Source organism: Nestor notabilis, unplaced genomic scaffold, assembly GCF_000696875.1.
Source record: "Nestor notabilis isolate BGI_N333 unplaced genomic scaffold, ASM69687v1 scaffold4158, whole genome shotgun sequence".
Taxonomy (NCBI): domain Eukaryota; kingdom Metazoa; phylum Chordata; class Aves; order Psittaciformes; family Psittacidae; genus Nestor; species Nestor notabilis.
Genome location: NW_009941347.1, coordinates 27,155 through 54,774, shown reverse-complemented (window position 1 = coordinate 54,774; position 27,620 = coordinate 27,155). Strand labels below are relative to the sequence as shown.

General features: G+C 42.8%; 1 protein-coding gene across 1 annotated transcript in view; it reads right to left on the bottom strand.

Moving 5' to 3' along the window:
- Positions 1-3,474: 3,474 nt before the first annotated feature.
- EFCC1 (EF-hand and coiled-coil domain containing 1) overlaps positions 3,475-27,620 on the bottom strand; it is a 51,294-nt gene continuing 27,148 nt past the window's right edge. The window contains exons 3-8 of the mRNA XM_010020818.1: positions 18,114-18,259; positions 14,367-14,499; positions 13,934-14,099; positions 7,586-7,744; positions 5,167-5,236; positions 3,475-3,608 (exon numbers count right to left, since the gene is read on the bottom strand). Coding sequence (XP_010019120.1) covers positions 3,475-3,608; positions 5,167-5,236; positions 7,586-7,744; positions 13,934-14,099; positions 14,367-14,499; positions 18,114-18,259 — 808 coding nt within the window. The remainder of the gene's footprint in view (positions 3,609-5,166; positions 5,237-7,585; positions 7,745-13,933; positions 14,100-14,366; positions 14,500-18,113; positions 18,260-27,620) is intronic.

The following is a 27,620-nucleotide window of genomic DNA, read 5'->3' as shown; positions in this document are numbered from 1 at the left end:
CAAGGGGAATGGCTTTTACTTGCCAGAGGGGAGACTGAGATGAGCTCTTGGGCAGAAGCTCTTCCCTGTGAGGGTGCTGAGGCGCTGTCACAGGGTGCCCAGAGAGGCTGTGGCTGCCCCATCCCTGGTAGTGTTCAAGGCCAGGTTGGACCCAGGGGCTTGGAGCAACCTGCTCTAGTGGAAGATGTCCCTGCCCATGGCAGGAGGTTGGAGCTGGTAGAGCTTTAAGGTCCTTTCAACCCAAACCAGTCTGGGATTCTGGGATTTGTGGTTGTGCTTTTAAGTGTAAGGCTTTTGAGTGTGCTTTGTCATCTTTCAGGTTTTATCATGTGGGGAATACTTTTACAAACTCAGCTTAGGCTTGGTGCATGTTCCCTGCCACTTGAAATAACAGTCAGTGCAAACCCAAGACCTGGGTCTGTGCTAGATGTGCAGTTGCAGAGTAACTTCCTGTGAGGACAGCTCCAGTTGTTCAAAGGAGCAGTTTGTTACACAGCCAACAATGTGGGTAATGACTGCTCCTACATTATTGTTTGGCATCTGGTGAAGCTACTAATGGCACTTGATTAGATATTTCGGTTTGCTGCTTGTCTGGGAGCAATTCCAATACTCAGGAAGGCAAGAAAATGAAAAATAATAAAAGGTAGCTGAAATTTGCAGTAATCACTGGACTTAAGCTGGGCCTTTAAGGAAACCTAGAGATTTGGCTTTCCTTTCCAGGATTCCTGTGCAGACTCTTCTGAACATGTTCCACATCACAAATCAAGCTGTGGAAGCCTACCTGCTTGTGAGGCAGAGCTAGAAATTTCCCAATTCCATTGATTTAAAATCACATCTTTAGGGAGCTCCACATGAAATATATGGCAGCTTCAGCAGCACTGCTGACAGGCACAGGGGAAAACAGGAAGGCAAAAGTATAGAAGAAAAAAGTCAATTTTTTAGGTCACCAAAGAAGGTTTTCAAAGTACAGTGCTTTGCCTTGCCTCTGATTTCCAGCAAGAGTTTGACTTTCTTGATCCATCCTGAAGAACAAGTTCTTCTGATAGAAATACTTCAAGTCTTATTTGTTTCATAGTGATTACTTTTTGGAGTTAAAATAATCATCTTTTATAACTAAAAGGTTAATCGGCACATGCTGATGTATCACAAATGATTCTGATCCAGGCATTTCTTAGAGAAGTAAAAATGTTACAGGATTGGAAGCTAACTTAGGAAGATAGGATTTTGCTGCTTCTTATATCAGTTAAATGCATTCACGAAAGCTTCCTTTTACCTCAACTGTTTGCATCTTCCTTAACACCAGTTCAGGTTTCCAGGGACATTTTCTAGTTCCCGGTTCCAGTTCATGCTGCTCGGATAAGCTGTGCAGTGCTCACTCAGGTGATGTTGCTCCTGCCCCGTTTGGGCACGAGGACAGTTTACTTCATAGCCTAGAAATTTCTAGAAGTATATTAGAAAGGGAAGTGGAAACTCCGTGATGAAAAAGATACTAAGGTATACAGTTAGCATAGGAATCTTAAGGTGCGCATGAGTATGTGTCATCCACATACATGTGCATCTGTGTATGTATACAGAGTGGGTACAGAAAATAATGCCAATTGAAATGATGAAAGAATCCTGCAGCACATAAGACTATCCATAATCAGGCGTGTCCTGATCATAATCCTGTTCCTGAAGCATCACTTCTGCTGACTCCACACCCAGGTCATGCTGATTTCATGACGTGCTGGCATTTGCTCTCTCTATGGATGCAGTATTCCTGGAGAGGTCAGAGAGAGCTGCCCAGAACATAAGCTGATACCTGGGTTTTATTAAAAAATGAACAGAAGCAGGGAACTAACTTCTGCTCCTTTTAATTTGTATCTGTTGCGCATTTAATGTATAGCTTTTATAGTATATCCTATTAGCATGTAGTTTAGTATATACTGAGCAATAGTATATTATTCTTAGTATTATGTTAACAATATATTTAGTATTAAGATACAGTTTTCTTTCTGTCAGGGTGAATATTGCACTCTGTGAATGTCCTGTCTAATTTATCTTTATAAAAAATCTATGTTAAAAATACCTATCTATTCTTACAAGCTTGCTCTGTTAAAGCAGAAACCCTGGGTGAAACACTGTCGAAGAGAGCTGCATCTGTTGTTTGCAAAACACTTCTTTTTTTCTCCTCTAAAATGAAACGAAAACATCTGCTGCCAGTTTTTGTTACCCCCATGGCTCTGAATGCCAAGTAGTGTATCACAGTTTGGGATGGAGGTGTGTGCAAGCAATCCAGTGCATTCAGAAAGGAATAGATATTCCCCAGAGTGCATTGTCCTTATTCCTGTATGAAAACCATTTTCATGGGAAAAACTCACACATGCACAGTTCTGAATTGAATGGTCTTATTTCACTGCTGGTGTTATCTCAGGCAAATCATTTCACATCTTTAAAGACATACAGTGCATCTTTTTAATAACATAACTTCAGTTGGGTCATTTAGGAACTCTGCTGTTTCCGTTTCTGTGAATGAAACAGCAAAAGCATCTTGGAAGCAACTTTTGTTTTTACTTTTGCCCTCAGGAATGATTTTATTGCTGATTAAAAGGTAACGTGGCACCATGATTGGGGCCAGTGTTTCACATTAACTGGTCTGCAAGTGGGGCCTCACTTTGCGTGTCTGCAGCTGCACTGAGGGAAGTGAAGTGAGAGACTAAGGGTGGGTACTGCATGTGGTGTTTGCTAATGCAACAGCAGCTGTTGCAAAGGGAGCTTTTCAGCCCTTCCTTTCCCTGGGAGCCTGGGAACAAGATTGTTTTGTACCTTTGTCAAGCAGGTGGATTTAGCTTTTCATGTAAAACCTGAGACCATTGTCAGGAAAGACTGTTGAGGATTTCTAAGGCAGCTCTATAATTGTGAATATAAAATTCAGCAGAGCAATAACCAGTCTAACTTCAGAGTTAGATAAGGTGAATAGCTGAATCACAAATACAGAGACAGAAACACGTTTTACATGAGCCCTTAAAACCTGCACTGCTGGCATACCCTTGTGCTGGTGTTTGTAACGTGGCCTTGTTGTCACATGTTAAGGAAGTGGTTTACTTGCCAGTGATAACATGGGCTGCATTTTGCTTTTGAACTGAGCTACAAACTGTGCCCAGCCAGTGTGCAACCAGGCCTGTACATGTGAACGGGTCCGGTCCGTGTGCTTGGAATGGTTTTTATTTGGTTAGTGGCACAGTTACAGGCCATCACACAAGGGTGTGTGTCACAGATAGACATTGCTACATGATCCTCACGGTGTGGGACCACTCTGGATGTGAGGGAGGGCTTTGACGTTAGCCGAGGCACTGGTGCTCTGCCCAGAAGCAGTCTACCTCCGGTTTCCTGGCTGGATTATTCTGTTGCTCTGGTCCATCACTGAGCTCTTATTTACTCATGTGCCTTTAAAGGGACGAGGACTGTTGTTCTGGGTGTACTTGGCACTGCTGCTCAGCAGGAGATGACCAGTGGGTTGGACAAGGCTTGACAACTCTGTGCTTTCTCCAGAGGCTGGCTTTGTAGGAGTTCGCAGCCTGCCAGCTCATGGTAAAGAGTGTCTAGGACTTCAAATAGGTGGGCTTTTCCTTCCAAAAGAAAATTGCAAACGTTATAGTTTGAACAAAGACAGAAAGTTGCAGTTTAACAATTGTAACACAAGCTCTTTCTTTCAGACGTGCTGTTTCACATCATTAGCATAAAATGTCTACGTTTTGAAACCAAATAATGAATTCCTGTCCCTATAAAAATGCAGTGGAACTGGGTTCAAGGACTGTTTTCTCTACTGGTTCTCTTGCTTCATTCACTGAGTTCTAATATACTTGTGTGAACAAAGACTATTTCATGTCACACTAAAGAGTTGCCAATCCAAGCATCTACCTAGTCTTGTCAAAGAGGAAGATGATGTTTGAATGCATAGACTTAGGAAAGCTGCTTAAGTCATATCAAGTGCACAGCCAGCAAAAGGAAAGCAGAGAGGATGAGCTGTTTCTGGCAGTGGGGATGCAGAATGGACAGGGAGCTAGAGAAGGTCACTTCACTGTTGTTGTCATTTTAAGAAGCTGAGCTGTGCTGCTGCAGTTGCAGAGGGAGGTGCGTTATTTCAGCAGCAGCACTTGGAGTCAAGTGCAGGATAAATAGTACTTTCTGGACACTTGTTGTGCTGGGGGTATTAACAGTCTCCTCTCCTTCTCACCAGGAGAAATCTGACCTATGGCTCAGCCAACAGAGGGGTCTGTCTTTGCCTCCTTTGCTCTGCTTCCTCTGCAGCCACGCCAGGACAGCACAGCTTAGCTCTGGGCTGCCTGTGCCCTGGATTGCTGAACACTAGCAACAACAAAGCATTGAAACTGAAAACCTAGAATGGTTTGTATGTGGTTCTCCCTAAATCTCTGTCAATAATATTCTCCAAAATTAAACCCTCAGGTCACATCTAGTCTTTTATAATCTTATCTTTGACTACTGTGTGCCTAATAAAGGCACCTCCAAGCCATGTTCTTAGGCTTAGTACAGGATGCTCATTTCTTGAAGACAAGTACAAATGCTCTGCTGATGGGAACAAAGTAATCAAATCCAAACCTCCAGGCTCAGAGCCCTGTGTTGTTCCTACAAAGGCAGCTTTGGCACAGCAGAACATTGTCAAGGGAGAGGAGTTTGTGAGGTTAACTTTCATCTGAGGAACATGCAGGGCTATTATTAAAGGAGTGCAGGTTTCATCCATTTTCTTGACAGAAATATTGTGGTTTGTGTATCATGTTTGTGTTGCTGCAGGGGAATTCAACACGCAGTGGGATAGCAAACCTGGTAAATAGGTGCCTTACATATGAGGTTTTCCACTTTCTCAGGTCAAGAAAGCCCTACAGACATTAGTGGCATACTGAGTTGTACCCCTAAGGCCAAATTCTAATTAAAATTTGGCTAAAATAATCCTGGATGTCTTCCTGTTTCTCATGTGTCACAGACTCTAGTCATCACTTCCTATAGTGCTTAGTACTTCCTATAGTATGTAGTACTTCTTTCTCCCTAGCCTCTCCCCCAGTATTTGGCATACTTTCTTCCTACTCATCTGTTCATTATCTATCCAGTGTTTTCCTCTAAGGACACTTTTCATGCCTCTTGGTCTTTACAGGTGAGTTGTTTTCTTACCAGGTTGGGGGTCCCAGCAGGATTCCAAAGTGCTCAGCAAGATTTTTCCCAAGGCTCGCTTAGATATGTTCTTTAAAACACAAAAGAGCATTATGGCACAAATATGTCCTTCACCACTCTAAATGCAAGCAATGAAATGTATGTGCAGCATTTGAAAATTGAACCAAAATGAAACTGAATCCTGATAACACAAGACTTGCTATTGGCTTTATTTTCAAGCATTTTATCTTAGATACTGCTCAAATAGCTGCAGTTTGTGGAGGGCAACAGTTCATTAATATGGCCGTAGGCAGAGAAAAAACAGGGATTCAGTGGAAAATACTGACTTTTCCAGAGGGTGTGCCTGAACAAACCTGGATGGCAAGGAGCATAAGCAGGGCATGCCAGTAAGCAGAGCCCAGTGCTCTGCCAGGCCTGTGCTGAGAGGAGCAGACAGGACCTGTGCCAGGAATCACTGGGAACCATTCAGGGTACAAGTCAGGCCCACTGACACAGGTTAGAGATCTAGTGAGATGTGATAACATTAGGCAAAGGGAGAGGATTGTGAAAAGTACTCAGGATTTAGATGTTTTTTTCGGTGGTAGTTTTACATTAGAAATCTGTTGGGACATTACCTAATGTGTCTGGAAAACAAAGTCTCTTCATTTGTGATGGAGACACTAATGCATGCTCAGGCTGGCATCACTTTAATTAGTACTAAAGCACCCACATCTGCAGGGACATTTTGTTCTTGTTACAGCTTCAAGAACTGAAAATAGATGGAAACTATTTTGGAAGCAAAATGAAGGATGTCCCAGCAGGCTGGGCAGTACTGACCTCCCTCACTGACACTGGTCCTCACCTTCTGCTTGTGTGCCCCAGGAATGGGGGCATAGTGCAAAGCAGTTTGTGGCAGGCTGGGATTACACATGACCTCTGAACATAGATAAGGCTTTCATAGTCATAGAATCCCAGAATCCCAGACTGCTTTGGGTTGAAGGGAACTTAAAGCTCATCCAGTTCCAACCCCTGCCATGGGCAGGGACACCTTCCACTAGAGCAGGTTGCTCCAAGCCCCTGTGTCCAACCTGGCCTTGAGTCCTGACAGGACGGGCATTTGCCTTTGGACAGTCACTGCTTTGGGGTGGATAATGTTGCAAATGAGAAGCTTGGAATATTTAAAACATGAATGTGAACATGCTGGAGAAGTGACACCTAAATCCACAAGTTCTAATGAATAAGCATTCTTTTGCCTGACGTATATCCCATCAGGGATTTAAGGGATCCTTGCTAAACTCTACTGGGAACGCTGTAAATTTTCTTGTTCATTGACAGCATCATTGCCTGTGCTACTTCTATGGGAGTTGGCAGCACGTGGTGGTGTGATTCCAGCAACAATCAGCATGAAGGGCTGTTACCACTGAGATATGGCACATCGTGTGATGCATTGTCTCCTAACAGAGATGACTTGCAATAATACAGCTGACCAGTGAATGACATGTTGAAGTCTTGACACAAAAGGTTATTATGCTTGTTGCCAGTCATAGTCTACTAGCTTAATCCTTCACTGGATTGGTACTGATGCATGTGTCAGACTTACAATATGAAAGTAAAATTTCCATGTCAAGTGCTAAAATAAGTTACAAATGATGAGATATTGCACTTGTTCTATGGAGTTATCAGTGGAACATTGAGTGTACTTCAAACAAAATAGTGATCATCTGAGGAAACATTCTCCCCTCACACAGACTGGGCAGCACAGTGCTCAAAGCTGAGGAGAACCCTCAGTCATTGTGACAGAATCAGTTCCTAGCAGTCCAGTGTGGCTCCCAGTGCAGTCCTTGACCTGCAGATTATCTGGTTTGCCAATCTTTTGGCCAGCGCTTACCATTATTGTTCCCAAGCAGGAGATTTCAAGTTATTTTCTGAAGGGCTGAACTGTGATATTGGCCATATTCCTTCTGAGATGTTACTCCATCAGCTTTTTTAAATCCATGTGTGGATTATTCATTGGGTAAGAAACTTCATATTAAAAACCCACCGTATTGATCCATAGGGAGGGGTTTTATCCCTCTAATACTGACTCAGTGTCACATTAGGATACAGTTAAACAAAGGTCCTTTTCTAGAAGGAAGAATAATCTCTCATAATCTTTCACATTCCTAGCAGTTTTGTTTTCCTCATTTCCTCCAAGTTTTTGTTTAGAGAATAATGGAGATCTAGAGCCATGGAGATCTCTAGCCTTCTTTTGGGAAGTCAGCCATAGGGGTCTAAAAGTGTTCTGCAATCACCAGGCAGTTCCCAGAGCAAACACAGGTAGAAATGTGTCCTGATGTACAGGGCTTTGTACTTAACAGAAGGTATGAACACCCTTTTCAGGTGTTTGGGAAGGACACTATCAAAACCAGTTTCGAGTCTCTGGACTGCTTTCTTGCCATACCAAGTCTCGAAGTTGCTGAAGAAGCTGTAAAACGTCCATGAGCTTTTCCTCCACCAGGGACAGCCTAACTCTCTCCGTCTCCAACATCTGCAGCTCCATCTTCAGCACTTCAGTCTCCTCCACCTTTTGCTGCAGCTCACCTAGCAATGGGCCTTTCATCTGGACAATGACACAGGAAAATAAAAGCACTGGAGCATTTCCCTTTCTTGCCCGCTAACTGCAAAGCTGGGTTTTCCCCCTTAGCTGGTAAATGTCAGTTCACACCAGGTTTTCTTGAAGGGAAGTACATTTCTTAGATATACTACATGAAGTGAAGAGTCAACAGTTCTAGGGATGCATGCTTTGCTCTTGTGTGTAGTGGCCATTCATCGAACACTGGATGCAAGCAGATCATTCAGAAATCTCAAATACTAGCACTGCCATTTCAGTTTTCTGATCTTGTGCATTCCTGTCATCCTCTAGAAAGCATAAGTGATCTGTGTGCCCTCACCAATGTAACCAAGGCTTTATCTTGCTTCTCCTACATAGAATCAGAGAATTGCAGAATGGTTTGGGTTGGAAAGGACCTTAAGATCATCTAGTTCCAACCCCCTGCCATGGGCAGGCACACCAGACACTAAACCATGTCACCCAAGGCTCTGTCCAACCTGGCCTTGAACACTGCCAGGGCTGGAGCATTCACAACTTCCTTGGGCAACCTATTCCAGTGCCTCACCACTTTCACTGTAAAGAACTTCTTCCTTATATCTAATCTAAACTTCCACTGTTTCAGTTTGAACCCATCACCCCTTGTCCTATCACTACAGTCCCTAATGAAGAGTCCCTCCCCAACATCCTTGTAGCCCCCTTCAGACACTGGAAGCTGCTCTGAGGTCTTCATGCAGCTTCTCTTCTCCAGGCTGAACAGCCCCAACTTTCTTAGCCTGTCTTCATACGGGAGGTGCTCCAGTCCTCTTATCATCCTCATGGCCTCCTCTGGACTTGCTCCAACAGCTCCATGTCCTTCTTATGTTGAGGACACCAGAACTGTACACAATATTCCAGGTGAGGTCTCACGAGAGCAGAGTAGAGGGGCAGGATCACCTCCTTACATGTCAGTCATCTGTACATTCAGGGACATAAGAAGGTAACTAGCTTATTTCTTTTAAGTATTTTGGTTTAACAAGTGTCTTAATTTCTTTTTCCTTAAGATTCTGGTTCTGCAAAACACTGGCATGTGTGCTTGGGGAAGCACTGGTTTGCAGCCAAATACAGAAAAGACTTCAATAAGACTTCTGAACCCTACAGAAATCCTGGGCAGGAGGAGGCTCATCAGACTTGGAGCTTCCAAAGCTGGCCTGTCTGTCATCTCAGGCCTCCCAGGATTTGAAAGGGAGGAACATTGCTTCGGTTTCAATGCAAAATCTAAGTGACAGTTTGACCCTCAAAGCTGCCACACCATTTGCAGAACTCAATCTCTTTGTCACAAACCCAAGCTTGTGACAGGTACGTGGCCAAGCTGTTATCCCTTTTTGTTGTCATGTTTTATCTTTATTGCAGCTTTAGAAATAACTAAGGAGAGAGTTGAACTCAAAAAGCTGAAGGCTGTAATATGCACACTATGTAATAGATCTTTTTTCTGTGGAAATTTATGTCCTAATGAATTTTAATAGACAGGAAGGAACTTTAATTCCCTAAATCACAGACTGAAGAAAGAAAACAGTCCCTGATCCACAGCGAGGTCAGTTTAGGTTCTGACAGTGTTAATAGGAAATCAGCCTGTTTTGGCAGTGCTGTGAGCTCTGCCCTGTGAGGCACTCCTGCTCCCTGTGCTATACAGCAGCTCCAGAAGTCTGGATCACTGCATCTGGTCCACCTGCCAAACAGTGATTTCAGCAGCCCTGTCTGAACCCTGCTTTTGGAAGAACATAGGAACATTTTCCTGCATGGAGGGCCAGCTTTGTTACACTGATGTGGCAGCACTCCCACTGACACACAGCAAATACTCTAGAGGCTGGGGGAGGTCTGCAATGAATGAAATGTGCTTTCCTTTATTATACTACAGATTACCTTGGCATTGTAAATACCACCTGGCATAGGTAGGTGCTACACAGAGAGTTGTGTCCCCCTGTGCAGCTGGAGCAGTGTCTGATAAATAACAGAGAGGTAAAAAGGTCATTATTTTTAAGTGTGAAACAGACTTTCCCACTATGCAATAAGACGGATGCTCATGGAAATTCCTAATGAGTGTCCATCTATCCTAGGCCTGCACCCTGCCAGCACTCATCTGCTGCTGTTAGCTGCTGCTTTGCTCATGCTGGCTCCTGGAAGGAGTCATAGGGACTCCCTGTCCTTACCAGGGGGCTGTTCCTGCATACCAGGTCTCACATACAGTGTGAATGGGAAGTACCTTCGTCCCTGTTCAGTGCCTGCTCTGGAGCTCTCCCAGCTCTCTGCTGCCATGGCCCGCTGCTCAGTTTGCACAGACAGCACAGGCACAGTGCTTAGCCACAGTGAGGCTTGGACACAGCATTTGTTGCTACTGCTGTCTATTCTTCCTCTTGATTTTGACTGCTCTTACAAAGCCCTTTTGCCTTGTATTTCCTGTGCTATAGTGAGTAAAGTGCTTTCCACAGCAGTTACACCTTGACAGCCACCTTGTCACCAGTAAGGATGCTAGTTTCCTGATACCTTCATTTCATTTATACATATGAGTATGCATTTCTTATCATCTTCTTGTGCTTGAAGACAGCAGCTCAGTGTGCCATTAAACCATTCTCCCAGACTGATTTTTCTAGCCAGGTTACATCTAGCACCTCTGGTTACCTTGCTGTTGGCAATAAGACAGTGATGCTAGTTAAGCATAAGCTATTTTTAAAAGTTAGAGACTGAGGAGGGGTGGTGAGTAGCTAAGTCATAGGGCTCAGAGGAGTGGGGTTTGTACTTAGCTCTGTCAAAGTCCCTCATCAAAGCCAGGGTTTGGATCTGTGCCTTATTTGTAAGACGGAAACACGACCTTGCCAAATACCAGTCTTGAGAAGGCAGCAGCTGCTATCCAGCCCTCCTATAAAAGAGGGAGGAGAATACCATGGGGAGAACCTGAGCTCTGGAGCAGTGTGTCCAGGTACATTTAGGACAGTGAATAATTAATATTCCTTAAGGAATGTAACAGAAAATAATCCTATTGTGTTTTCCACAGAAGGCACATATTAGAGCCCCTTTTACAAGCAGTGAACCTGAGAAACATTCTCTAAATGGGAAGAAAAGGGTACCAGAAGGGCAGAATGAAGTGCTGAATTGTGCTGTGCAATTCATCTTTTAAATAATTTCACCCTCAAAAGCCTGCAGGGTGGCAAAAGGAGCACCAGTTTTTAAGAGAAGCTTCAGAGATGATCTGAGGAACAGCAAATCTCTGAGAGTATCAGTAATTCTGTCAGGCATATTGATGGGAACTGTAATGGTGGAGGGACTTGTGAATACGTAGATGAACATAGTGAAGAATCTCTTAGTTTTCTTTGAATGGGTCTGTGAATATATCTGAATAGTGTTAATTTAGTTGATTGACAGAATGTATTTTGAATCTGCAGAAAGCTTTTCATAAGAATCATCACCAAAGACTCAAAAAAACCCCGCACTGATCCTGCCAGGGTCTCACAGCGGGTCCCGAGCTGGGGCAGGGCACAGAGTGACAGACCAGGACTGAAGGGTGCACAGAGGAGGGAGACAACCCTGGGGGTCTCACAAGGAGCTCCCCTGAGCTTTCAACACACTCAGAAATGACCTTTAAAAAGGTGAATGTAAAAGGTTTTAAGTTTGCTCTCAAAATGTTTTTTGGGGGGGTAATCAAAATGACAGCAGGAGTTCATGATACTGAATAGCAATGGACAATAAATGATCAGATGAAATTCAGTGTCACTAATGCAAAGTAAGGCATGTAGGAAGGGCCCACGAAGCTGTACACATGCAGCAATGATGACTGCCACTCAGAAGGAGATGTGGAAGAGCTGTCACCTCCTGAACATAGCTCAGTGGTCAGCAGAGGTCAGAATATACCTGCTAGGAGCTGTGGGGGAAGGAACTAGGCACAAACCAGCTATGCTTATTGCCATGGAGGGCTTGCATTTGAATACTAAGCATATTTCAGTTCTTCTAATAAGAAAAGGGTAATAGAGCTTGAAAACTATATGGAAGAATAAAGCAGAATAATAGAAATAAGGTATGGTTTCTGTACTGAGAGCTAAGGCTCTCTAGGAGTGGTTGTAACTAAGGCAGCATTTCTCATAATAGAAGTCTGTAAAATGGTGAGGGAAAGGTAATTTGCTGATTTCCAAGCACAAAACTGAGGTGACAATGGGTGATCAGGCAGCGGATTTAAAGCTAACAAAATCAAATCCTCAAAACCAGTTCTTTTTTAACTAGTATGTGGGAGTCCTTGCCCCAGGATACTAAAAGCATTGCTAGCTTTGGAGAAAGGAAAGGTAAATTCATGGTAAATAGCCCCAGGACTGGCCATTAACCATGATAGTCCATGCACCATCCAGTTCAAGTTGTATCAGTCCCTACTGTGCTGGGAACCAGGTGAGCAATACCAAGAAGAAAATCTCTGTTCTGTTTCTCACTGCTTTACTCTAAACAGCTGCTGCTCGCCATCAGGTGTGTGATGTTAGGATGAACTGTTCATTTGACCCTGGATGGCAGGTCATAAACTACCTCTGTTGTAATGAAGCTGGCAGCTTGCATGCAAGCTGTCATAGAAAGTTATTGGCATTTCTTTGCAACGCTGCGCTTGGCAGTGCGTCACTCCTGTTTCCTCCATCCATTATCCCCAGGTCCCGACACCTTCAGCACCTGCCTCCAGTGAAAACCATTTTAAACTGTTCTGGTGCTGGAAAGCAGAGCTCTGCACACAGGACACATCTTAGAACTGTTCACCCCTGGTTTTACAAGTCTTAATCTGAAGCAATTATTATTCAGTATTTGAGAGTGTTGCTCTTCACTTGCCCACTGGGCCTGGTACTTGTTAGATTTGTTGTCATTCGTCTAATTGTCAACATTGAACAGGTCCCGATGGAAATACATAGAGGAATGGATAAGATAGTTTGTCAGGTCATCAGGGGAAGTGTTCTCGGTGGTTATTTATGAAGCCAATATATTTACTTGCAAGTTAGACGAGAGAGAGCATTTCTCAGTCTTCCAATTTGCTCTGTGTTGGTTACACAGAGCAAATTGATACAGAGACAGTTACCTTTTGGAGAGAAATTACTTAGTGCTTCTCTGCCTGTTTTGTAGCATCACAAACCCCAGCCTGTAACTGCACACAAGAGACAAATGCTGGCTAAATAAGAGGGTTTAAGAATAAATTTCTAACAGGCCCAAAATGATTCATCCTACTGCTTTTAAATTCATGTTGCAGTGAGTTGGCACTGTGGCTTATTCATGTCCCTGCTTGTCTTCAAAGCAAGAGCAACAGATCCCTGGAATTTTGTATTACTCTATTGATAATGGTACTTTTCTGAACAAGGTGCACAGAATCAATATCCATCAGCAGAGATTAAAAAGAAGGCAAGGGGGAAGAAGAAAACTGTCACTGCCTACACGAAAGTAGTTATGAAGAATAACCCTAAGTTTTTACATAGGGTGATGTTGAGCAGTGTAGAAGGAAGCTTTGTGTTGCTCCAGGGAGCATTGCAGGAATAAATTGTCATCAAATACTGCACATTGTGTAAGACACAAGAGTGATTTTATTCTGGTCTTAATTCTTTTTCCTCACAAGTAATTTCATTTGATTTAGTTTCAGGGACAAACAATATGAAATACTGATAAGAATCAAAGGATGGCCACATGTAGCAAAGGTGGGTATTTTACTGTTGCTTTAAACAGCTCAGTGACTAATACAATCCTTCCAAAACTACTGAAATCTTTATGCTCCTTTCAAGGAAGGGAAATACTGAACAAGCACTGACTGAACCTGAAGACAGAGCAGACCAAAGCAATGCAGACAATTCCCTATTTTTGTTTCACAGAGGGAATGCCAGCATTTAAATCTGTGCCCATCAGTGGCTGAGGTGTACAGTATTTAAACACTAAGATCACATGGGACTAGTAGGATATCTTGGCTATTTTGTTAGAACAGCCTGTCTGATAGTGGCTGGTGTACTTATCCTCCAAACAAAAGGAGTTTCAGGTAGGAACCAGACATGAAACACAGGTGTTACAGGGAAGCATGAGATTTAAGCTGACAAGCTAAGAGCCTGGTGAGGAACATCAGCAAGAGAGCAGAATGTCCACAATATAAATGCACTTGTATATAAATGCAGCTACTTAGAGATACATAAGTAACTCTTTCACACTCTGCTTGGCACCTATTACCTCTTCTACGTTTGTTTCCAGTTGTTGCACTTCGTGCCCTTTCAGGTGGAGCTGTTCAGTGAGCTGTGTGATTCTCTCTGCGAGCTCCACAGGCGCTGCTTCATGGCCATCACTCCTGCTGGTCTCCAAGTAAGACATTAGCCTTTTCCACATCTTTTCATCACACCTATATAGACATTTTAAAAACAAATCAATAAATTAGGGGAACCTCTCTCACAGATGAAGGTCTGTGTTTGTAAAAGCCAATTTTCCTGCAAAGCTCCTGGCAGCCCAGATCACAAATTTGTGCCTGGCTGCCACTGCCTTGGGTTAGGTTGGGGTGGGCAGAGGAGCCTACTGCTTTTGTTTGTAGCATTACTGCTTCATACTGAAGCCATAGTGCCTTCAGGTCATGAAATAGTCTTTGCAAAGGGCTCAGGAAGCATTAACCTACCCACTGGCACAGCAGGGGAGCTTGGCCAGTATCTTCTTCATGTGGTCCACCTGGGTGGGCTGGTCTCCTGCCCACTTCTCCTCCTCCTCATCAGAGGCAGCCTGGCCCTCCACAGCACGGAACAGCTGATCCTCTGCATGAGAAACCAGCAACACACATCAACCCCAACGGGCCACAGCTGTAGTGCTTTAACCCCAGAGACAGAGACACAAAAAGAAGTGAGAATTTGAAAAGCCCAGTGAAGCAGACTCCAGGGTTCTCCAGCATCCATGGCAAGGGGCTCCAAAGGTAAGACAGGGCAGTCTCTGCCAGGGGCATTGCTTTAAGACCCTTGAATACTTGTGTGCTTTCTTGCAGCTAACTTGTAGCCGTTTTGCTTCAGATCTCTTTTTTGAGCAGTTATAAGGATAAGTGTGAATGATCAGTCTGCTGTAAGGAGTGGGGGCAATTACTGTTCATGTATACCATGGAATATACACTTTGAAGAGGAATGAGAAAGCACTGTACTCTCTGAGGTTATTTTTGCTTAGCCATTGTACCAGCTGAACACATATTCACAGTGCAGGAATTTGGTGTAAATAGTATGTAATTCATTCATAATCTTAAGGTCCTTTCCAACCCTAACCATTCCAATCTAGGATTCCACGATTCCCTCACTGTTTTGTAGGGTCACTGGTTTTAGTATGTAAATCTAATATTAGACCTATAGCTAACTAATGTTTAGCTATCTTTTTTTACCTAAACCTAATGTCTCCTCACATGCTAAGTAGGTTATAAACAAGTCATCTGCAATGCATGTAACTATACATGTACTATTACAGTAGTATTTTAGTACTGTTTTAGCTGTAATTTAAAAAAGCTATTGCATTTAACTCCTTTTTATCACAAGAAGATATTTACTGGGACTTAGAGGATGATTATGATGCTTGTAATTTACTGGGAGTCTTTTGAAACCTTGAATACATGAGAAACACTGATTACATCTTTGTTCTGAATATTCATTTTGAACTGCCATCAGGTTAAGGCAGTGTCAACATGATTTTGTATTTTAGACTTACTTGCACTTAATCACTGTCAGTTAATTAAACAGGTTTGGTGTGTGGCATCCCTGCTCATGGCAGGGGGTTTGGAACTAGATGATCTTAAGGTCCTTTCCAACCGTAACTATTCTATGATTCTATGAATTCTAATAATTATTAAGTCAAATGCTGTTACTTCTTCAAATATCAAACCATGTTTGCCCTCAGGTAGGGTTACAAGTGCTGTGTGTACATGGTTCATTCTGCATGGGAAAGGTAGGCTCAAGGGGATGAGTGTCCCAGCAGAGACTCTCAGGTCTGTGATTTTCTGGCTCGTTTCAAGGGGACAGCACCTGCAGCTTAAGCTAAAATACCATTTTCAAGCTGTTGCTGTTAGAAGTTGCATGTCATCTGCAGGTCTCTGTGCCAGGAGGCAGTGAGTGGTCACTGCCTGTGGGGTGTTGGCAGGACCTCTTGGCAGGCCACTGGTGTCCCACCTCTGCAGAAGCCCTTTGCTGCCCACTGCCAGCCCATGGTGTGCTTCAGCCTCCCCAGCTCTAGTTTCAGCAACAAAGGAAAAATGTTACATTTTTCCTATGGTTAACATTCTACATATGTTTATTAATGCAACTTTCATTCTAGCAGCATCCAATGTGCCTAATCTATAGGTTATCATGTTCACTAATGTATTGCCTAAGCAGGAACAAAGCTCAGCTGCATGCTTTGTTGCTCTTTAATTAGAGAATGAATGGCTGTATTCGCATGGCAATCCTTACACTGTATAAACTAACTTATTAGAAGTGCTTGCTTTCCATGAGGCTGTGCACAGCCAAACCAACAACAAAAAAAGACTTTCTGTTTTCAATCTTTGATACATTAGCAGTGAGCTTTTCTATCATCGCTTATTTTCTTGCTGTAGGAGTTCAAAGGGACAATAATCAGAGTTTATAACTGTTGTGGCAGCTGTGAGAACTGACTGCACAGTACTATGGATTCCTTGAAGAGCTTCAAACTGGTATGTTTTACTGGGTCCCTTTGAACCCAGTAAATGAATTGCAGCATCTGGCATAGCAGACACTCAGATTAGGCTTTTAGAAACGGAAGAAAAGGCATGTGAATCTCAAGCAGTCTTCATGCTAAGATACCAAAGACACTTGTAATGCTTCCCCCTCCATGGGAACATCCTCTGCTCTGACTGAACATGTAGGCAAAAGAGACTTCCACGAAAGAGATCTTAGGTTATAATTAGCAGGACTGGAAAGCAGAAAGGAAAAGCAAAACCTCTTATTCATCTCCTCTAACATAAAGCCAGTACTTTATTAAAATTCTTCTACTATGCTAATATTTTACACTTTATTGTGGTGATATTTAGGCATTAATTTGTAAACCAGCTAATGTAGAATAACTTGCCTTGTTCCACTGATGCAATTGCTCTTCTGCTCTAAGGCATTTAAAATTTACTAAAATGTATATAAATACCTGTAACTAATTCTGCACCTGGATGTATTGGCCTGGTATATCGAGGTTTATCCCAGATGTTTGCACGTTTGTTCAGCTTTCTGAGTTATTTTCCTTTTCAGCCTAACTAATCTTTTTTTATTTGATGGAACAGTTTTAGATCTATAAACCCACAATTTATTTCTTTGAAAAGCTTTTGCTAAAAAGCTGTTTCTACTTGAAATATGGGTGGTGTAGACATGGCAACTGCCTTTGAGCTGGCAAAGTGTCTGATTTGATAAAAATACTTGTGAAAGCAGGTTTGCTTTACAAGTCTAACCAGATGGAGAACATGCTACAGTGTTCATTGTATTGATATGTCATCATTTTTCACATTCCCAAGCAGCTGCTTGCCAGGTCCATGCAATAAATACCTAACATTAAGTTTTTGTCATGACATACGGCTCTCTAGGCTGCCGTAAAGATACCTTGTTACTTACTGTTGATGTCGGGTAAGTGCTTTTGTCTTCTTTGAACTAGCTGTGTTCAAAACCCCAAAATAATCACTGAAGGTAAGGCAGACTTAGCAAACCTGGCATTTGCTCTTTACTGGGCATGGGAGCCAGAAGATGTTTACCTTCTATGATAGCTGTCATAAATGTGTCTCAGCATTAAATGACTCCCCAAATTGCTCTCTTTGAGAGCCCTTGTAACTGGCTGCTCTGCAAAGGCCCGGCTGAGGTCATTGATAGTGAGAACCAGCCTTGGCAGCCCCAGTGACTTCAGAAGGCGTTCAAAGGATGCCTCATGTGGTCTCATGGGACAGCACAAGTGTCAACTGTTATGGCAGTGGTTGGTGCTGCATGTGCTAAACAGGTTGGATCTTTTTGGAGTTATTGAAGCAGCCAGGATGTTTCCAAAGAGTGACTGTACAGAATTAACTGCACATGGCTTTGTTGGAAGTTATTTTTGCTGCAGTTCTGAGTCTTTATTTACAAAGAAATGAAAACTTCATACGCTTAAGCCAGGAAAAAGGTTTTGGTGAAGTAACTCATATGAAAAATCAAGTTTTTATATCATAGGTCTAAGTGATACCTTCAGTCTTTTGTTGAACATAAAACTATGGAGGGGCTGAGAAAGTTGGGATGTTACCTTTTATTTAGGTCTAGGATTTCAAGATTCATTAGGATTGGTTTGTGGCTTAAATGGGCTTAATATCTCTATTAGTTTTTCTGCTGAGGATCTTACAGATCAGTGAGGACATAAAGCAGTTGGGTACTGGGTTTGGTACCGTTCTCAGAAGCCCCAGCCCCACCAGTGGGCGAGCGCCGGTCCTGTTGTCCGACAGCCAGGCAGCATCTCCCATCTGGTAAAGCTGCTTCCTCCTTCTGCTCTGGGCTGCTGCTTGAGGGAAGCTGGAATCTCACCATTTCTGACCTGGAAAGGAAGGGTGAAGTCAAGTGGACTTGTAGGAAATGAGAGAAAGCAAGATAAACACACACAGTGTAGCACATGAATGGCTCTGATTGCACTCGTGCAGACTTGCCATAGCAGAACAGGGGTATCTGTGCCTGTGGAATTGAACACCTGAGGACTGCATTTGGTTGCTTCACAGGGAATCAAAGGAAGGTGGCTTCAGCTGTTCTTTAGGTAACAAAACTAAGTGCCACTTATAGCTTTTAGTTCAGGTCAAAGACCTGTAGAAACTACATATGAGGCAGTGCATGCCTCATCTTTACCATGGGCACTATAACACCATGGCAAGGGTAGCAAGTCTTGCATCTGGTCACTTGGGCTGAAATGCCAGGCGGTTTTGACCTAAGTCTTCCAAGTACTGGAGATGAAGCAGTGCCAGCCACTGAAAAGTCAAGAAGAGTGATACGGAAACAGTGACACATCTGAAAATCAGTGAATTACTGTTAAGAAGCATCTCAGCAATGTGCTTCTGCATTGCTATCTCATTGGAAAAGGTGTGTTGTTCTGAGTGGAATGTGAGGGCATTACATCTGTGTGTTTTAAAGGAAACTGCTTTCAAGTTACATTATTTGATACACAGATCAAATAATGTAACTGATGAATATGAGTCCTTAAGCTTGCCAACAAAATGTATTTTGAAAAAAAGAATTAGGTTCAATGAAGGACAGTGACTGTTCAGACTGAGGAATTTATAGTTACCTACATGGACAGGACTGGGGTAAGACCTTCAAGGGAATTCAGGGTAGCACATGCTAGAGGGAAAAATCCAGAATATATTTACATGTAGTTGAGTTGAAAATTTTCTAACTCAATCAGGAAAAGGACCCAAGTCTGTCAATCAAGAAATGAGCCAAGTCACTGTAAGTTGTTGGGTGTGGTACAGTGGGAACTTTTACTGCACACAAACCAAAATCTAAAACATGGGTTTATTTTCTAACAATTCAGCTTTCCAATACCTAAAGGGGGTCTGTAAGAAACCTGGAGAGGGGCTTTGGACAAGGGCCTGTAGGGACAGGCCAAGGGGAATGGCTTTAACCTGCCAGAGGGGAGATTGAGATGAGCTCTGAGGCAGAAGTTCTTCCCTGTGAGGGTGCTGAGGCACTGGCACAGGGTGCCCAGAGAAGCTGTGGCTGCCCCATCCCTGGCAGTGTTCAAGGCCAGGTTGGACACAGGGGCTTGGAGCAACCTGCTCTAGTGGAAGGTGTCCCTGCCCATGGCAGGGCTTGGGACTGGAGGAGCTTTAAGGTCCCTTCAACACAAACCAGTCTGGGATTCTAATAAAATGCTACATTTTGGAAAGAATGGGAATGGAATGTGAAATAGCAGAAATGATGAGTCCATTGGAGCTACTGCTCTCTTGCTGGAATACATTTGGTTTGGTCCAGTTTGGCTCTCAGACCTGCTGTTTCATAGGGATGTCCTGAATGACAGTATCACTTATTCAGAGGAAATACAATGGAAGTATGCAACCTAGTTGCCAGAATAAATTCAGACACTCTTATTTACATGCAGAGTAGTAAATAATGTCTATGACATGGAAAGGCAAACCCTAATACTGAATTTATTTTAGGAGTCTTGTTTTTTCACATAGTGTACATAACATGGAACTGAATTCCACAAAATGTTACTGAAATCAAAGCTATGAAGAATTTAAGAAATTGTGCTATTATAATGTAGTAAGAAACTCATAGTTACATTGGACAAATGGAAATGTGGTGTATCAGTCCACACATATAAGTTTGGTATCAAACATTTTCCAAGTTAGGAATAAGCTACCCCTCAGCTATGGAGCGAATTGAACACCAAGTCCAATCCATAGCAAGCTTGTGTGTGTTGTGTAATGTAATATTCTACATTTCCTACAGAGTACATTTCTATTGCTTCCTTTTTTTACTATTTAGCAAGCATTTTTCTTTCAATAGTTGCATTTTCCTATTTAGACCATATAGAAGTTATACTTTTCCCCATAGGAGCTGTCAGGTAGATCACAAGCAATCTATATGCAGAAGAAAGCAAACCGAGTTCAGGAATTTTGTAGTCAATTAAGTTCCCTCCAAATTCTTCTTCAGATTAGTTTTGGGCTGGTGAATGTTGAATATTCCTTGTACTTAATGCCTTATATAGTCATCAACCAAAAGTAAGAGTTAAAGCACTGAACAATTGGTGCTGCTGAAACAAGTTGTAGAACATCATCTCTTTGTACAAATCTTCTGAAGACTTCCTACCTGTGAATTTGACTACTGCTGGAACAGGACTTGGGATGTAGCAATAGAAAAGCTGATGCCAAGTTGGAGATAAGTATTGCAGAGAGCTTTTGTTTCATCTAACTCAGCTACCGTCAGTTCCTCCAGAACCACACCAATAGTAGTTCCCTTGTTGCTTGTCAAAGGATCTGAACATCAGGAATTTAACAGCAACAGCCACCAAAATCAGTATGTGAGAATTTCTGTAGGGACAGAAGCTGAGGGAAACCATTTATTTACCTCCTCGAGGTATTATGCTGAGTGCATAATACCTAATGCCATGTTTTATTTCTGGCTCCTGGCATGATTTAGCTTAGCAAAAATTGGATCTCCTGTAAGTCAAGGGGAATGGCGGTCTCCAGAATGGAGCCTGGCTTGTCAGTTAGCTTCAGTAGTGCTGGAAAAAGGAATTGCAAAGCAGTGCACAAATAAGAAGCACTGTTAAGCTTAGGCATTCAAACTGGGCCAGGTTGTTCTTTTAGGTTTGAGCTGCAGTATAATTTAGGTGTGTCTGGATTTCAGAGACCTCTAGAGCCAGTTTACGTCATACAGACACATTGACTTCTCAGTGAATACTCACTGTAGTCTCAGAGCGGGTTAAGATTTTAACCCCTAAAACACTGAGAATATTCAAGTATCCCGGAAGTCTTTCCTAGCAAAAGTGGGTGAATGCTGTGATGTTTAATGGGACATCTGCTGGTGGTATCCACATGTTGCATCTGGCAGCCTGGCTTCAATTTCGCTTGGAGTCCAAGGGGAAGTTTGGAAAAGAAACCCCAATCCTTCCCCTGTGGTTCAGGACTTAGAGCAGCAGACTCCCTCCTCTCAGATGAGATTCAAGACAGACCTAAGTACCAGCTTTGACTTCTCTGTAGTTCTTGTAAGGGAACTTATAATTAGTTGTTGAAATCTGGTAATTCTATAGGATTTTTCTTGAGAGGACCTCATCAGCTATCTCTCAATGTGGAGAAATAAAGGGAGCCACACAGACAGCATGTTTTGATAGGTCTTTCTGCCCACTGTTGCCTACAGACAGGCCCTGTCTGTCTTATCTGGAGATGTTCATCTGGGAAAATTGAAAGAAATGAAAGTTTTCAGCAAGGGTTTTCACACCCAGGAGCTTCAGAATTTAAACCTTGGTTCTGGGACAGGGTCTGTCATTTGGACCTAATCATATTGTGCTTTAGTTTGCCCAGCAGAAGAAATACAGCAAGTTAGTGAATCTTACACCCTCAATAACAGGCAGCCCAGAGTCAGATACAACCCTGTTTTCTAGAATCACGCATGGAAATTACTTCAAGGTGTTCAGCAATGGGTCAGATTTTAAATGTGTTTAAAGGAATATGTGGCCAGACAAACTGGAATTCCAGAGCTCCTCCTGCTAGATAAAAATGAAGGGAAAAAGCAAGCAGCGTCATGAGTACATACAGAAATTTTGACCCCCCCCAGGAGAGCAGCTAATATATAATGTCAAGGATGCACTGCAAATAACACAACTGGAAATGTGGTGTTTTGATCCATCTTGCCTGGAGCCCAGTGTTGTGTGGTGCTCTGTACAGGTTTATCTCCAACAGTGACCACGGAAGGTGAGAGGAAAGGACAGGACCAACAGCCTAGTGACAGAAGTAAAGGGAGGGGAGTGTCCTGTGCAGTTTAGTTCCAAAGGAGGGATGTATGAGCACAGCTGGCTTCCATTCATGTCATCCAAACCCAGTGTTATCTGCCAGGTTTGGTGCCAAAGATCAGGAGGCAGAGCTAGAGATCTTTTTGGCTATACAGAAACTGTGAAGGGGAGGAAGGGAGTTTCTAATACTGCTTATGTAGCTGCAAGAGCAGACTTGCCATCCCTTCAAACTATAACCTGAAACTAAACATGAAATGGATTGAAGAAGGTGCTAATCAGCAGTGTTGCACAGAACCAGAATAACCTTAAGGATACTAATGAATCTTTGCTGCCTGTTGGAAGAAAGGGCCTGTTTCCTTCTTTTAATTTTGCCATCGATATAGGATCCTACATTCACTTTTTATTTTCTTTAATGCCAAACCTGCACTCTTAATTTCCAAGTGGCAAAGTTTTGCCTAATGAAAGAGGCCAACTGGTATGCTTTTGCTGTCATGGTAAATGCTCAGAGGAGGAATCTTCACTCATTCTTAAACATAGATTTAATTCTTTTCTCATTAGTATTCATACAGCATGAAATGGGTCTTCATAAATGAGAAGAAGAGTGAATAAACAGCACATTTGTTTAGGGCAAAGATCAGAGGGGAAAGCAGTGCTGAGGCTGCCTGGGAAGCGTTTGGGTATGGAGCAGTGTGGCCAGGCTCCCATGGAGAAGGGCAGACAGTCCACATTCATGTCAGAGTCTTTGTACTGCAGATAATGGGCAGCTCTGGAGAAGGAAAGTTGAAGAGGGGAGAGTTTGCAAAGTGCTGGACCTTGAAGTAATGACCATGACTAATTGGCTTTTAATTGCCTCTCCTCTTATTGTTATGGGAACTGCAGCAACCTCCCCCTGCCACCGCCACCCCGCTTCTGGTGCTAAACACATCTTAAACCTCAGTCATTCCTAAGCATAAAATAACTGAGGAATTATTTAGCTTCACATTCACAGACCTTTAACTCAGTGACTTACACGGAGCAGCTCAAACAGCTGTCTGAACTTGGACGTTGCCCTCACTAGTTACACAAACTCAGCTATACTTTGAGAAGTGTATGAGGTGTCTCTAACCAGAATGAGGTGCGATCTTCATTTCTGTGCTGTTTTACCCAAACTGTCTGAGTTCAGGGAACTTGGAATGGTTTCAGTTTTGGCTTATCCCCTACAGGGAGTTACAAAGTTTAGGTGGTGTACATACTTCTGATTTATTTATGACTTTTCATGTAACATTCAGATCAAATATGTTTTCAGGCTGGAGCTTAGTGTCTGTGACTGCATCTGTCTTTGGTTGGTGCTGTAAGCTCTTAGGAATCATATGAATGCACTTCTCCAAGCAATCTGGATTTTAAATTTCTTAATCTTAGGTTCTAAACAGCTTGATCTGTAAAGTATTAAATATGAGGGTTTAGTAGCTATAATAAAGATGTAATTAAAGAGCCTTTATAATAGTGGTGACAGTGCTGGGAGGTTTCCTGTTATTGACTGATTTTCACTTTCTTGCCAAAATCACTGTCCTCTAGAACCAAAATAACGTTGCTGATGGCAGTGTGTTTTCTTGTGGAATCTTTTCCCACACATCTTATATGAACAGGCACATCTTGGCACTGTCATGAGTAGCAGAGTTCTGCCTTGCTGCCATGCAGGGCTCTTCCTGTGATCATCTGGAGCATTTGTGAGGCAACACAAACCTTTGCGCAGACATAGTGAAGTTAGGGAATGGAAAGGTGCCTTTTGTTGTCCACACTGTCCCATTCCAAACAGCAGCTTCTGTAAGCTCAGACTTCTGGGGGGAAATTGCTTTTCAGAAACTGGCTGCTCTTAGTACGGGTCTATATTGTTATTTGCCAACTGCTTTCTTGTTATTCCACTACTTCAAATCTGAGGTCAGAGTAGGAAAATGTATTTCCTGGGCGGTACACAGGTTCCTGATGTTTTCAAGTCTCAAATTTACATGCGAAGCTCTTTCATTGTACATTGCTTTCCCATGCTGTTTGGGTTAAATTCCCCACAATACAATCATTTCTTAGGATGATCTTTTAGATTCCAGACAAGCAAAAATAATAGAAGTAAACGAGTTCCTGAAAGGCCTTGTATCTCCTTTGTCTGGAGCACAGACTGTTTCTAGGAGCTGTAAAGAATTGAACATGCTCCAGTCCATGGAAAAGAAGAAATTCATAAAGCTTTGCCAGCAGCTATGAATCTCTGCTGACGTTGGGCAAGCTGGCACTAACAACTAGGAATGGGGGCAGGAAGATTATCCCTTCTGAACTCTCAGTGCTCTTCCTGACAAGGACACTGCCACAGGTAGTGGTGGCTTAGACATTTAGAAAAGACCAGCTTTTTAGGCCTGAAGGAGCAGTCCTAAAGAAACATGGAAAAAAACCTCCCTCTTTCTTACCACCTCTCTCCTTTAAACCTTGCTTCCACTCTGCACCTTTTCATACGTGATCCTACGTGCTCTGGGTTGTGCAAGTGCTCATGCTGCTATAATGCTATACTTGTTTAAAACAGTCCTTGTTTCTGGAGAGAAGTCTGCAACTTGGATCAGTGCATGGCCTGAGGAGCTGCATCTTTCAGGGGATGGCAAAGCGTAGGGGTGCGCAGATGGAGACCTTTTGATCAGGTTTTACTGCAGGTGGGAACATACCATTGAATTACACCCTGAACAGGTACAGTGGTTGCAGTGAGAATGAGAAATACAGCAAGAGCAGCCATGAACATGGAGAGAGGAGACAGAGTTGGCATAAAGGGACAGAGGATGAAATATGCAGCAAAAAGTGCTTAAGGGTCAAACACACTCCCTGATATAATATGGGATGTTATCCAAGTTCTTGAAGTCTTGCCACTGCTCTCCTATCAGTACCTGTTCGGACAAACCATCTACAAATGAGTTTCTCCTCCCTCCCCTTCTGCAGCTCCCCACGGAGGATGAGAATTTACTGTGCTGTCAGTTGCTCACTTAACCAGGAGCAGAAATCTATGCAGAGAACGTAGAGAATCTGACCCTGTTCATGGAAAACACAGATGTCATGGGGATGCTACCTGCTACAAATTCTTGTGTGTTGAGTCTATTTGACTTGGGTTTTTTTTAAGGTTCTCAGCTTACAAGATGTCAGGAGGTTGCATTAACCCCTGGAGCATGGCAGTACCATATAGTAGTTATTTGGGAAATTGCAGCCTGTTTTTCCTATGTGACCTTTGCCTCCTTCAAGGCAGGGGATGAATGAATTCTGTGGATGGACAACAACTTTAAAGAGAAGGAAACTTCTGCAGTTCTTTTTTCATCTACTGTGGAAGCTACAAGTAGCAAGTCAGGTGAGACACAGGAACAGAATGGGTACTGTCCTTATTAAAGCAACTAAATGCTCCTTTGAGGAAGTAGATTCTACTCTCATCTCTGCCAGAGACCCTGTATAATGCTGGGCAAATTAGGCTTTCTACACATAACACTCTGCTCCATGTATACAGGTAATATCTGGATTCTGATGATTTGAGGGTTTTTTGGCATGGAATTTGAGACTGTGGGGCTGCAGCCAAAGCATGGGATAATGCTTTGTGTGGTTTGCCTTGAAACACCAGGTACTGTGAGCATTGAGAGAAGTCAGAGTGGGCACCTAGAATTTTCTGCTCATTTTGAATGTAATGTTTGTAGTCTGGTAAATGATACTGTGGTGAAGAGAATACCAAAAGCCTCATCAGCCATTTTCAACCTAACAGTTAAGGCCATATTTACAGTTAAGATAAATGTCAGTGTATTAAGCAAGACCTGCTTAAGGACAAATTAGGTGCTCTCATGCATGGATATACATACCCCCATGCATACACAACCTTCTCACAAATAAATGACTAAGGAAGTTGAATTCAAACCACATGGACCTGTTTCATTCTGGGATTTACAGAATGCATTCCTTTCAGCTCTGAGGTGCAGCTCAAGATCTGAGTTTCACTGTTTGGTGTTTTCCTTAACCTTTAGTTAGTTTACCATTATTAATAAACTATTAGTCATTTGGGCTGCTCTGTGGAAGACAATATTTGGTAACTAGGCTAAACAGATGAGGTAACTAATAGTGCTTTTATAAATCCTCACCTAGCAAGGGATCGTTTTGCATGGCAGTGATCTCAAGTATACCCTTGATGAACCATGCTGCTTTTTGCTCCATATGGGGTATTTTAAGGTCAATGGTCCCTCCACTATCCAGGAGAAACGTACATCACTTTGGAATTATGTCATTCAGATATTCCTGCCCCTTGATGAATTCTTTTGTGACAAACTAACGGAAATGATTTCCAGATGTTGTTCCACTGGAATCAAGAGCTCTATTACCACACCCTGCAGCTAGAAATTCAGATACTTGCACTGAAATCTGGAGTTTGGATGCACACAGTGCAGAACTAACTAAAACTAGGAAAGTTGAAGTGCCACTTGTTTTTGATTGTGCTAAGAGTTCAAAAGCTATTTGCTAAAGCTTGCACGATGTTTGGTGGCACTCTGGATTAAAAACCTGGATTCAACTTTCCTCCTAGTCACAGAAATAGAAGTTGTAGATCCAGTACTCCCTTTTCTGATCTGTTACACAGCTCTGCTCTTGGGCTTCCCTTCCATATTGGAACAATTGTTTTAATTTAATATAGCTGGAGTTTGTGTGAAGCTGGTAATGTCAGAATCATTCCAAAAGCCCCCAAGACTCAACAGAGTGGACTTGGGACTGGTGCTAGACCCCACAATAAAGTGAATTAGCTCAGCAGTTTGTGGCTGAAGAGGCAATGCTGAGGGATAGCTGAAGGACCGGAAGGGCTTTATTCAGTATTGTAGTGACCACTAACAGTTGGTTAAATAACAGCATTTCCCTGTTACACCAATATGTTAAACCTTTCCACCACAGAAAACCAAATCCCCCTTGGTGGACATTCCTAATAGGCCCTGTGGGTGCAGCAGTAGCTGCTGTGTGCAGGTGAGTTGCAAAGACTTCTGCTGTTGGTTTTCACACCATGCCATACCAGCCATGTCAGCTGTTTTCCATAGCAGCAGAAGAGAATGTGGATGGTATTGGCAGTGGCCTGGATCGAGGCTGCCACTTTAGCACTGGGGGCTGCACCAGCCTGCTTTCCATGAGATACTTCACATCTTGTGAGTGCCCTTCCTCAGGTTTACATCCTTCAACCCTACTCTAGGCAGGACATACATCCTTCTGCCTGGAGTTAGCTGGAGACTCTATAAGCAATGAGTCCATTTCAGACAAGCAGTGCAAACAATTTACTTCTCCAGCTTATCAGGAAGTATGTGTCTGAAGTGAGCCTGGAGCTCATGTGTGAACAAGTTCTCTCTCAAGACCATGCTTTGGCCAAGAAAGATTAGACCAAATAATCCTTGAGGTCCCTTCCAACCTGGGATTCTATGATTTTCAGCCCTCTTTTCTTCCA